Source organism: Mauremys mutica, chromosome 10 (genome assembly GCF_020497125.1).
Source record: "Mauremys mutica isolate MM-2020 ecotype Southern chromosome 10, ASM2049712v1, whole genome shotgun sequence".
Lineage (NCBI taxonomy): Eukaryota > Metazoa > Chordata > Testudines > Geoemydidae > Mauremys > Mauremys mutica.
This window is the reverse complement of record NC_059081.1, coordinates 336,556-349,216: the sequence shown is the minus strand read 5'-3', so window position 1 is coordinate 349,216 and position 12,661 is coordinate 336,556. Positions and strand designations below refer to the sequence as shown.

General features: G+C 51.9%; 1 protein-coding gene across 1 annotated transcript; it reads left to right on the top strand.

Annotated features, from left to right (window-relative positions):
* Positions 1–4,606: 4,606 nt before the first annotated feature.
* LOC123378697 (Down syndrome cell adhesion molecule-like protein 1 homolog) lies at positions 4,607–11,010 on the top strand. Its single transcript, XM_045032794.1, has 5 exons — positions 4,607–4,616; positions 8,386–8,488; positions 9,523–9,646; positions 10,325–10,466; positions 10,895–11,010. Exons 1-5 carry the CDS (start codon positions 4,607–4,609, stop codon positions 11,008–11,010), a joined length of 495 nt encoding a protein of 164 aa, XP_044888729.1.
* The last annotated feature ends 1,651 nt before the right edge of the window (positions 11,011–12,661 follow it).

Below are 12,661 nucleotides of genomic sequence, written 5' to 3'. Positions count from 1 at the left end.
CATGGAACATTTCCTGCGTGGAGCAACAGTGACACCGTGTGGCCACGCAGGGTAATGCACAGAGCATTTCATGCGTGGAGCAAATGTGACACCGTGCGGCCACGCAGGGTATTGCACAGAGCATTTCGCGCGTGGAGCTACAGTGACACCGTGTGGCCACGCAGGGTAATGCACAGAGCATTTTGCGCATGGAGCAACAGTGACACCGTGTGGCCACACAGGGTAATGCACAGAGCAGTTCCTGCGTGGAGCAACAGTGACACCGTGTGGCCATGCAAGGTAATGCACAGAGCAGTTCCTGCGTGGAGCAACAGTGACACTGTGTGGCCACACAGGGTATTGCACAGAGCAGTTTCTGCATTGAGCAACAGTGACAACGTGTGGCCACGCAGGGTGATGCACAGTTGCTCCATGAAGGAAATGCTTTGTCCAGTAGTCAGAGTGCCCACCCCAGGGGCGGCTCTAACAATTTCGCCACCCCAAGCACGGCGGCATGCCGCGGGGGGCGCGCTGGCGGTCACCGGTCCCACGGCTCCGGTGGAGCATCCGCAGGTATGCCTGCAGGAGGTCCACCGGAGTCGCCTGCTGCCCTCTCAGCGACAGGCAGAGCACCCCCCGCGGAATGCCGCCCCAAGCACACGCTTGGCGCACTGGGGTCTGGAGCCAGCCCTGGCCTACCCGGTGTGTGTCTTGCTCCATGAGATAAATGCTCTCTGCATTCTCCCAAGAGGCCACCCACTGACACTGCTGCTCCATGAGGGAAATACTTTGTGCATTAACCCTGAGTGGCCCCTCGTTGTCACTGTCCCTTGATGAGGGGAAATGGTTTGTGAGTTATCTGGACTGGCCACCCGGTTTCACTCTTGCTCTGGGAGGAAAATACTTAGTGACACCAGGTGGCCACTCGAGGTAATACACCCAGCATCTCCTTCAGTGCATTCCAGCCTGCCCCCCACCGGGACCCATTCAACCTCCTCCAACCTGCTCCAGCATCCCCAGACTTGCCAGCACTCCGCTCACCCCATCCCAATCTGCCCCTTGCACATGGCCCTCCAATCCACCCCATCTGTTCCCCATCTCAGGGCACCCCAACATCCTCCATGACACCCAATCCCTACACCTCAACCCCAATTGGCTCCAACCTATTTCTCCTTTGCTGGGCCCCACTTCCCCAGCACCACATTTCCCCATGCCACCCACAGCCAGCCAGGCTTCCCTCTCCAATTCCTGTTACCCTTCCCAGCCACACTGGGGCCTTTCAATCTCCTCCATCCTGCCCTTACTCTCCAGGGCTTATGAATCCCACATTTCCCCATACAGCTTGGGAACCCTAAACCCCTCTACCTCACAGTGAAGTCCCCACCCCCAGATATCATATGACTAAGCCACTGATGCACGAACCCCAAATTGCCTACTGAACGTGTCCATTGGTCAGCCCCATGGACCTTCTCTCTCCTTTCCTCTCCTTGTGCTGTCTCCCTTCCTAGGACACGGGCAGGCATGCTAGGTGTGCAGCCCCAAAAGCTGTGTATCGGGAGCTCTGAAGAAGTAGGAGGGGACAAAAATCCTGCAGGGTAGTGGATAGTGGAGTAGAGCGGTGTCTGTTGGCGTTGACTCAGTCTCTGTTCATCGAGTGGGGCAGATGTAGATGGGACTGCAGAGGGAGGCAGAGATGAGGGTAAGATTAAACACAGCAATAGAGCTCTGTGTAGTGATAGTTCTTGCTTGGCTTTATTAGTTTGCAGAGGAATCATCCAGGAGCCCTCACCGGTCGAGAATATGGCAGAAGTGGACCTGAGAAGCCTGGACATCCTTCTAAGGAGACAAGAATAGTTCCCAACTTTCTGCCTACCGCTTAAATGGCAGTGAGTAAGTGGTCAGTGCTTTCAATTCCTCATCTGTACTTGCTGTAGTTTACTTCACAGACCATGTGGTTCCTTGTTGGGTATGGGGCTCTGTGGGATTAAGGCTGGGGAGGGGCCAGAGTCTGCTGTGCACAATGACTCTGTTGGGTGTAGTTGCAAGGTGTGCTTTCTACTTGTAGTCCTAAAGGTGTAAAGGGAAGATGGTTGAAGGTGGAGCCCCGCTGTGCAGGAGAGGTGAAAAGAAGAGCCTACGAGACGTTGCCGACTGAGCTGGTAACTTACTTGTTTTATCCCCTGGTTTTAGTGCCAAGGAGAAAGATGTCACATGTGAGAGTCTACAGCCCTTGTGATGGAAAACGAGTGAGAGTGACGAGACTGCGAGCATTGTTGGTGCCAGCAGCAGCCGTCCATCTGGGAGCAGAACAGCCGCTACTATCACTGAGATAAGTATCTCTTTTGCTGAGGGTTCTGCTCCATCAGGTAGGGACACCCCATTAGCTGGGGCTGGGTTTGTAAGAAAAGGTTCCTGAGTAGCTGTCATTATGAGGGAGACAGGTCCCCATTGTCAGGGGCTGGTCAGTTCTCTGGCCAGTAGCAGTGTGTCCTCTGCAGCAGAAGGTTAGATCCTGGAGCATGACTGCAGGTGGAAAGTTGCTTGCCATCCTCCCATGTTTCTCTCTTTCTTCTGTACTGTGTTGGCCAACATTCTCTCTCTCTGTGTCTGTCCTTGCCTCTCCTTGTGCTGTCTTCCTTCTTAGCACACAGGCAGGCGTGCTCGGAGTGCATCCCCACAGCCTATGTATCAGGAGCCATGAAGAAGTAGGAGGGCATGAACATAATGCAGAGTAATGGGCACGAGAGCGGAGTGGTGACTGTCGGTGTTAACTCGGTCTCTGTTCAGCGAGTGGGGCTGATGTAGATGGGATGGAAGAGGGAGGCAGGGATGAGGGCAAGATTTCAAGCACCAATAGAGCTGTGTGTAGTGATGGCTCATGCTTGGCTTTTGCAGCTGCACTACCAGAGGAGCTGTCCAGGAGCCCCAGCCAGAGGAGAAAGTTGCAGAAGGGAACCTGAGCAGCCTGGACATCCTAAGCAGACATGAACAGTCCTCAGCTTTCTGCCTCCTGCATAACTGGCTGTAAGGGGTCAGTGTTTGGAATTCCTCATCTCTACTTGCTTCGGTTTTGTTCAGAGACTGTGAATTTCCTCGTTGAACATAGTGCTGTGCGGGATTCAGAATAGGGAGAGGTACAAGTCTCCTGTGCAGAGTGAGTATTTTGGATGTAGGTGCAGTGGGCTGCTTTTTAGTTGTAGTGCTAAAGCTGTAATGGGAGGAACGGTTGAGGGTGGAGCCCTGAGGTGCGGTAGATTCAAGAAGAACCTATGCATGTTGCAGAGTGAGATGGTAACTGATTTGTTTTCCCCCTTGTGCTGGGTTCAGTACCAAGGGAAAAGAAGTGGAGGGTCAGAGTCCGCTCTCCTCCTTTCATAAGGTTTGATGTGTCTGACCAGCATCTGCTGTGCAGAGTGCGTATTTTAGGTGTTGTTTCAAGGGATGTTTTTTGGTTGTAATGCTAAAGGTGTGATGGGAGGAGGGTTCAGGGCAGATCACCACTGTGTGGGAGAGGCAGAAAGAAGAGCCTCCCCAACATTGTCAACAGAGATGGTAACTTGTTTGTTTTTTCCCCCTCTGCTGGATTTAGTACCAAGGGAAAAGAGAGCTCGCATCAGAGTCTACTGCCCTCATGCGATGGAAATCAAGCGAGAGCAATGGGACCACGAGAATTATTGCTGCCACGAACAAGCCGTCCAACTGGGAGAACAGTCGCCACTCTCAATGAGATAAGTGTCTGTCTTGGTGATTGCTCTGTTTTTTGAGTAGCTGTGCTTATGAGGGAGACAGGGTCCCCATTTTCAGGGTCTGCTCAGTTCTCTGGCTAGTAGCGCTGTGTTCTCTGCAGCAGAAGGTTAGATCCAGGAGGATGACTGCAGGTGGAGAGTTGCTTGCCTTCTTCCCATGTATGTCTCTCTCTCTCTCTCTCTCCCCTAGTATTTTTGCAAAACACACATTCGTTCTCTATCGTTGCACTATCTGCCTTTGTAGGACATGGGCAGGCATGTTAGGTGTGCATCGCCACAGGTTAGGTCTTGGGAGCCATGGAATAGTAGGAGGGGATGAAAGTCATGTGGGGCTGTGGGTGCTAAAGTGGAGCAATGACTGTTGGTGTTAACTCGGTCTCTGTTCATCGAGTGGGGCTGATGTAGATGGGATGGAAGAGGAAGGAAGGGATGAGTTCAAGATTGCAAGCACCAGTAGTGCTGTGTATAGTGATAGTTATTGTTTGGCTTCATTAGTTTGCAGAGGAATCGTCTAGGAGACTTAGCTGGATGATAATATATCAGAAGTGGATCTGAGCAGCTTGGGCATCCTTCTAAAGAGACATGAATAATCCTCATGTTTCTGACTGGGTAAGAGGCTCTGGTATTAAGGCTGGGGAAGAGACAAGAATTTCCTGAACAAAGTGACTATTTTGCGTGCCGTTACAATGGGTCCCTTCTAGTTGCAGTTCTATAGTAGTAATGGGAGACGGGTTGTGAGCGGAGCCGTGGGATATGGGAGACGTGAAATGAAAAGACAACAACACATTGCAGGCGGTGATGCTAATTTTTTGGGTTTTTCCCCTTTGTCCTGGGTTTAATACCAAGAGAAAAGAAGTCAAGCGTCAGTCTACTGCCATGACATGGCGGAAAGTGAGTGAGAGCAGCGAGACTGCGATCATTGCTGATCCCAGACAAGCACCATCCAGCTGGGAGCTGAGTAGAGGCCACTGTCAGTGACATAAGTGTCTGGTTTGGGGAGGGCTCTGCTCACACCCCGCCTGAGTTGAAGTTGGGAAGCCCGGTAATGTAGGGCTGGGTGTGTAGGAAAAGGTTCCCCACTAGCTGTGGGTTACGAGGGAGAAAAGGTCCCATTTTCAGAGGTGGCTCACTTCTCTGGTCAGGAACAGTTTCTCCTCCGCAGCAGAAGCTTGTATCGAGGAGGATGACTCCAGGTGATGAGTTGCTTGATTTCTTCCCATGTTTCTCTCTCGCTCTCTACGCTAGTGTGTTGGCCAACACACTCTCTCTCTTCGCCCCCCTTCTTGTGCCGTCTCCCTTTATAGAACACTGGCACGTGTGTATTGCATGTCTCGTGAGCCATAGAGGAGTAGGAGGGGATGAAAATCATGGAGGGCTGTCGGTGCGAGTGGAGCGGTGACTGTCAGTGTTAGCTTGGTCTCATCGGGGGGGGGCCGATGAAGGTAGGATGGAAGAGGGAGGCAGGGATGAGGGCAAGAGCTTTGTGTAATGATGGCTCATGCTTGGCTTTTGTAGTTGTTCTTACAGAGGAATTGTTGTTCTGGAGCCGTAGCTGGAGGAGAAACTGGATCTGAGCAGTTTGGACATTGTTCTAAGCAGACATGAACAGTCCTCACTTTCTGCCTCCTGCATAACTACACTTCATGACTTCTAGCGTCACAGCTGAAGCCTAAGGTAAATGCATGGTAGAGGCTGAGTACAGGCAGCTGCTTCCCTTTAGGTGGGTTTGGTTTCTCATAAAAGTTTTCCTCCTTGTTCTGGGTGTGGGAGGAGAATTTCGCTATTGTGGGAGTAGCTGTGGGATTATGATGAGGAGAAGAGACAATAGTCTCCTTTAGCGTGACTCTATTGCAGGAGTCCCCAATGCGGTGCCTGTGGGTGCCATGGTGCCTGCCGAGACAGCTATGTGCACCTGCCTACTAATTGCCAAACAAGCAGTCGCTGAAATACCACCCGGAACCAGCGTCATCAAGAAGCGTGCTGCCAAAATGTTGCTGATTTTCGGCGGCGGTGCCTCTCAATAACGCTGGTTCTTGGCGGCTGCTTGTTTGGTGACCACGCTCCTCGGTGGCTAGTTGTCCGGCGCCCACCACACTAAAAGGTTGGGGACCCCTGCTCTATTGGGGGCAGGTGCAATAGACTGACCAAGCACTGCCATTCTTACATTCATATGTTATGCAGACCAAGGGTCCAGCTACCCCAGTATGCTGTCTTCTGACTGGCTAACGCCAGGTGCTTCAGAGGGAATGAACAGAACAGGGAATCGAGAAGTGATCCATCCTGTGTCGTCCATTCCCAGCTTCTGGCAAACAGAGGATAAGGGCACCATCCCTGCCCATCCTCACCAATAGCCATTGATGCACGTGTCCTCCATGAATTTACCTAGTTCTTTTTTTAACCCTGTTATAGTCTTGGCTTTCACAGCATTCTCTGGCAAGGAGCTCCACATGTCGAGTGTCAATTGTGTGCTTTTTAATTGTATCTATAAAGGTGTAATGGGAGATGAGAGAAGAACCACCTACACAACACTGCAGATTCCGATGATAACTTTTGTTTTTCCCTCTTGTGTTGTGCTTAGTACCGCAGAGAGAGAAGTCAAGGTCCCCGTTGGGAGATGAAAAGCACACAAGAGCCGTGAGACAGCGAGCGTTGTTGATGCCAGGCTATGGCGATGCTGTCGAGCTGGGAGCAGAGCAGCCATCACCACCAGTGAGATAAGTGTCTAGTTTGCTGAAGACTCTGGTAACGGCCCACCTGCCTCCAGGGTTGGACTGGTCGTTAGCTGTGGCTCGGTTTGTAGGAAAAGATTCCTGACTAGCTGTGGTTACGAGGGAGACAAGGTCCCCGTTTTCAGGGGCTGGTCATTTCTCTGTCCACAAGCAGTGTGTCCTACGCAGCAGAGGGTTGGACCCAGGGGGATGACTCCAGCTAGTGAGTTACTTGACTTCCTCCCACGTTTTTCTGTCTCTCTTCTCTAATGTGTTGGCCAACACACACTCTGTCTGTCACTCTCTCTCTGTCCTTGCCTTTTCCTTGTGCTGTCTCCTTTCTTAGGAAATGGGCAGGTGTGGTAGGTGTGCATCCCCACAGGCTTGGTCTCGGGAGCTATGAACAAGTAGGAAGGGACTGAAATCATGCAGGGTATTGGGCACGAGAGTGCAATGGTGACTGCGGGTGTTGACTGAATCTCTGCTCTAGTGGAGCTGAAGCAGATGGGATGGGAGAGGGAGGCAGGGATGAGGGCAAGATTTCGTGCACCAATTGAATTTTGTGTAGTGATGGCTTTTGCTTGGGTTACTTGCTGCATTTGCAGAGGAATCATCCAGGAGCAGCAGCCAGAGGAGAAATTGGCAGACATGGACCTGAGCAGCCTGGACATCCTTCTAAGCAGAGATTAACAAACCTCAACTTTCTACCTTCCACATAACAGGGTGTGAGTAAGCGGTCAGTGCTTGGAATTCCTCCTCTGTTGTCACTCCAGTTTTGTTCCTCGTTGGGTATGTGGCTCTGTGGGATTCAGACGAGGGAAAGGCACAAGTCTCCTGCTCAGAGTGGCTGTTTTGGGTGTAGTTGCAACAGGCTTCTTTCTAGTTGTGGTCCTGAAGGTGTAACGGAAGAAGGGTTATGGGTGGAGGTCTGGGGTGCGGAAAATGAGAGAAGAACCTATGTAACGTTGCTGACTGAGATGCTAACCTGTTTGCTTCCCCCCTTTGTGCTGGGTTCAGGACCAATAGAAAAGAAGTGGAGGGTCAGCGTCCGCTCCCCTCATGCGATGGAAAGCGAGTGAGAGCAATGAGATAGCAAGCATTACTGATGCCAGGTATGAGCTGTCCAGCTGGGAGTGGAGCAGCTGCCACTCTCGATGAGGTAAGTGTCTGGTTTGGTGATTGCTCTGCTCACTGCCCACTTCGCTCCAGGTAGGAACGTCCCGTTAGCTAGGTCTGTGTTTGTAAGAAAATGTTCCTGACTATTTTTTTTTTGGTTCCTCGGGGCAGCGCTGGAGGGGTTTTTTTTGGTTTCGGCAGTGTGGTGCTGGGGGAGCGGGGCTGGTGCGGTGCTTGGAGGGGGTGGGGGCTTGGGCAGCATGGTGCTCGGAGGGGGAGCGGGGGTGTGGCGCTTGGGGGGGCAGGGCCTTGGCGCGGCGCAGTGCTTTGAGGGGGCGGGGCTTCAGGGGGTGTGGCACAAGGTCCCCATTTTCAGGGGCTGCTCACTTCTTTGTTCACAAGCGCTGTGTCCTCTGCAGAAATCGTTAGATCCAGAAAGTTGATTCCAGGTGGCGAGTTGCTTGCCTTCCTCCTGTGTTATTCTCTCTGTCTCTCTCCTCTGGTACGTTGGCCAACACACACCCTCTTCTGTCTCTCTGTCCTTGCCTTTCTTTGTGTTGTCTTCCTTCATAGGACACGGGCGAGGTGCTAGGTGTGCATCCCCACAGGTTAGGTCTTGGGAGCCATGGAAAAGTAGAAGCAGAGAAAAATGATGCGGGGCAGTGGGCGCTACAGTGGAGCAGTGACTGTCGGTGTTGACTCGGTCACTGTTCATCGAGTGGGCCTGATGTAGATGGGACGGGAGAGGGAGGCAGGGATGAGGACAAGATTACTTGGACCAATTGAATTTTGTGTAGTGATGGCTTTTGCTTGGCTTTTTTCCTGTGCTTGCATAGGAATCGTCAAGGAGAGGGTGGCAGACATGGAGCTGAGGAGCCTGGACATCCTTCTAAGCAGACATGAACAGCCCTCACCTTTCTGCCTCTCGCATAACTGGCTGTGAGTAAGCGGTCAGTGCTTGAAATTTCTCATCTGTACTCACTGTAATTTTCTTCACAGGTCTTGTGCTTCCTTGTTGGGTATGGGGCTCTGTGGGAGTAACATTGAGGAGGGGCCAGAGTCTGTTGTGCAGAGTGACAGTCAGATGCTGTTGCAAGGGCTGCTTTCTGGCTGAAATGCTAAAGGTGTGATGGGAAGAGTGTTGAGGGCGCAGCCCCGCCATGTGGGAGAGGCGAAGGGCAGAGCCTGGAAGACATCGTTGAGTAAGGTGGTAACTGATGTGTTTTCCTCCCTTGTGCTGGGTTTAGTACTAAGGGAAAATGTCACGTGCCAGAATCTACTGCCCTCATGCTATGGAAAGCAATGAGACTGCGAGTATTGTCGATGCCACGCAAAAGCCGTCCAACTGGGAGCGGAACAACTACTACTCTGAGATAAGTGTCTGTTTTGGTGATTGCTCTGCTCACGGCCCTCCCTGCTCCTGGTAGGGATGCCACATTAGCTGGGGCTGGGTTTGTAAGAAAATGTTCTTGACTAGTCGTAGTTATGAAGGACGCAAAGTCCCCATTTTCAGGGGCTGCTCAGTTCTCTGGCCATGAGCGGCGAGTCCTCTGCAGCAGAAGGTTGGATCCAAGAGGATGACTGCAGGTGGTGAGTTGTTTGCCTTCCACCTGTGTTTTTCACTCTGTCTCTCTCTGTTCTCTAGTATGTTGGCCAACACACACCCTCTCTCTGTCTGTCTGTCTGTCTGACCTTTCCTTGTGCCATCTCCCTTCAAAGGACATGGGTGGGGTGCTCAGTGTGCATCCCCACAGGCTAGGTCTTGGGAGCCATGGAGAAGGAAGAGCAGAGAAAAATCATGAGAGGCAGTGGGGCTGAAGTGGAGCGGTGACTGTTTACTCATCTCTGTTCATTGAGTTGGGCTCAGGTGGATGGCATGGGAGAGGAAGGAAGGGATGAGGGTAAGATTTCATGCACGAATAGAACTTGTTGTCCTGATGGCTCATGCATGGGTTTTGCATGTGCACTTGCAGAGGAAGTGTCCAGGAACCCCAGGCCGAGCAGAAACTGACAGAAGTGGACCCGATCAGCCTGAGCATCCTTCTAAGCAGACATGAACAGTCCTTTCCTTTTTGCCTCCCGCTTAACTTGGTGTGGGTAAGCGATCAATGCTTTGAATTCTACATCCGTACTCGCTGTAGTTTTCTTCGCAGGCTAGAAGCCCAACAATCTGCAAGCCAAAAACTGTCCAACAGGAAGCTCAGAAAGCAATTAAGCCAAAAACAAGCCCAATTTCTGCAGTTCCTTTGCACAGCAGACTTTGGTCAGACATGACAAACCTGCAGAGTGACTATTTCAGGTGTCGTTGCAAGAGCTGCTTTCTACTTGTAGTCCTAAAGGCGTCATGGGATGGGGGTTCAGGGCAGAGAACCACTGTGTGGGAGAGGCAGAAAGAAGAGCCTCCCCAACATTGCCAACGGAGATGGTAACTTGTTTTTTTTCCCCCTCTTCGGCTGGATTTAGTACCAGGGGAAAAGAAATCTCGCATCAGAGTCTACTGCCCTCATTAGCACAAGCTCCAGCGTTTCTCTCTGCAGGTCCCTGTCTGATCCTTGGGGTCAGCCGAGATGGTGGCCTCACACAAGGCTAATCTGAGGTGATCCCTTAAAGCCATGACTTGTCTGAGCAGGGGTCAGGTTGCCTAGACTGCTATGACTAGTGTGATTGTACTGGGGGGGTTGGTGGCTGCATCAAAGCCTGGGCAGGAAGAGGTGCATGAAAGGGAGTTCACCTTGTCCTGATTAACCAGCTGTGTCCCCTCCTTCCCCCGACCAGGCCCCCAGCGAGTACGGGACCAGCTCTGAGCAAGTCTTCTACTGCATCGCCCACCTCACCCGCAGGCAGCAGGATGTGCTGTGGGTGGTGGCCGTGACCTTGGCAGGACGCAGCAACATCAGTGCAAAGGTCACTGGGAAAGGTGCGGCAGGGCCGGTGGGGTGAGGTGGGCAGATGGGATGGGGCAATGGGGCTGAGTGGAGGGGAGCTGGGTGTCTCTCTGGGTAACAGAGTCCTGGGAGAGGTGGAAGGGTCGGGTTGTCTGGCATTTAGATTTGGCTCAATATAGAGGCTGGGGGGCCCACTACGCACTCTGCATCCAGGCTCGGGTTTGACATGTGCCCTGGTGCTGGCTCCGGGTCGGCCCCTCATCTCCAGGAGTAGCCGTAGCTGGCAACTCGCGATGCGGCGGCTACTCCGTCTGCCCATGGGCTTGGAGAAGGTTCTGCGGCATCGACAAAGGTGGTGAATCTCAGCCCCGGGTGCAGCAGGGTGGGGTCTGCACTGGTGGGATAGGCAGGCTCTGTGTGCCTGGCTCGTCCAGACAGACTGATGTTCCTTTCTTCCCAGCCCAGATCATCTTCTTCGGCGGCACCATCACCATTCTGTGGATGAAGGACGTGAGGCTGCCGTGCAGTGCGGTTGGGGAGCCGGCCCCTGTCATGAAATGGACCAAGGACAGGTAACTAAAACCTCCCTTTTCCCCACTGCGCAGCCCCTTGGGAGGAGCCCTGATCCTGTGAATGGGATTCTTCCGTCCTAAGTGCAGGACTCTGCACTTGTCCTTGTTGAATCTCATCAGGTTTCTTTTGGCCCAGACCTCTAATTTGTCTAGGTCCCTCTGTATCCTATCCCTACCCTCCAGTGTATCTACCACTCCTCCCAGTTTAATGTAATCTGCAGACTTGCTGAGAGTGCAGTCCATGCCATCCTCCAGGTCATTAATGAAGATATTGAACAAAACCAGCCCCAGGACCGACCGTTGGGGCACTCCGCTTGATATCGGCTGCCAACTAGACATGGAGCCATTGATCAGTACCCATTGAGCCTGATGATCTAGACAGCTTTCTATCCGCCTTATAGTCCATTCATCCAGCCCATACTTTAACCTAATGGCCTTCTATGAGGAGATAACTGGGTCTGTGGATGAGGGGAAAGCAGTGGATGTGTTGTTCCTTGACTTTAGCAAAGCTTTTGATACGGTCTCCCACGGTATTCTTGCCAGCAAGTTAGTCAGGGATGACTTGCCCTTGGTGAATCCATGCTGACTGTTCCTGATCACTTTCCTCTCCTCTAAGTGCCTCAGAATTGATTCCTTGAGGACCCGCTCCATGATTTTTCTAGGGGCTGAGGTGAGGCTGACTGGCCTGTAGTTCCCCGGATCCTCCTCCTTCCCTTTTTTAAAGATGGGCACTACATTAGCCTTTTTCCAGTCATCCGGGACCTCCCTCGTTCACCATGAGTTTTCAAAGATAATGGCCAATGGCTCTGCAATCACATCCGCCAACTCCTTTAGCACCCTCGGATGCAGCGCATCCGGCCCCATGGACTTCTGTTCGTCCATTTTTTCTAAATAGTCCCAAACCACTTCTTTCTCCACAGAGGGCTGGTCACCTCCTCCCCATGCTGTGCTGCCCAGTGCAGCCGTCTGGGAGCTGACCTTATTCGTGAAGACAGAGGCAAAAAAAGCATTGAGTAAATTAGCTTTTTCCACATCTTCTGTCACTAGGTTGCCTCCATCATTCAGTAAGGGGCCCACGTTTTCCTTGACTTTCTTGTTGTTGCTAACGTACCTGAAGAAACCCGTCTTGTTACTCTTAACATCTCTGGTATGGGGAGGGCATTTGAGGAAAGGCCTCAGATAGTTTGGGGGATCCTTTGTGCCCTCTCAAGGAGTTGTCAGGTGCTATGGAGTCTTCCTGAAGTGCGGTAACTTTTTGTGGAGAGCCAGGAAGGTGACGACAGGTCCTTCTGTAGTTTGTCTTTCTTCTTGTGTGTGTCTCTGCTGTCATATGTTGGCCAATATGCGCGCTCTCTCTTGTACTGCAGGGGTTGGCAACTTATGGCATGTGTGCTGAAGTCGGCACACGAGCTGATTTTCAGTGGCACTCGTGCTGCCTGGGTCCTGGCCACCGGTCCGGGGGCGCTCTGCGTTTTTACTTTACATACAACAATAGTTAAGGTTTTTTAAATGTTTAACAAGCTTCATTTAATATTAAATTAGCGTTTTTAGAAGGTATAATATATAACTCTTAACATGTATTACTAGCATGCAAAACCTTAAATTAGAGTGAATAAATGAAGACTCGGCACACCACTTCTGAAAGGTTGCTGACC

Excerpts from the sequence above, each read along its gene's own strand:
- LOC123378697 (XM_045032794.1), top strand. Across the intron at positions 8,489-9,522 it reads TGCCTCTCGCATAACTGGCT|AGGAAGTGTCCAGGAACCCC; the intron begins GTGAGTAAGCGG and ends GTGCACTTGCAG. Across the intron at positions 10,467-10,894 it reads TGCAAAGGTCACTGGGAAAG|CCCAGATCATCTTCTTCGGC; the intron begins GTGCGGCAGGGC and ends CTTTCTTCCCAG.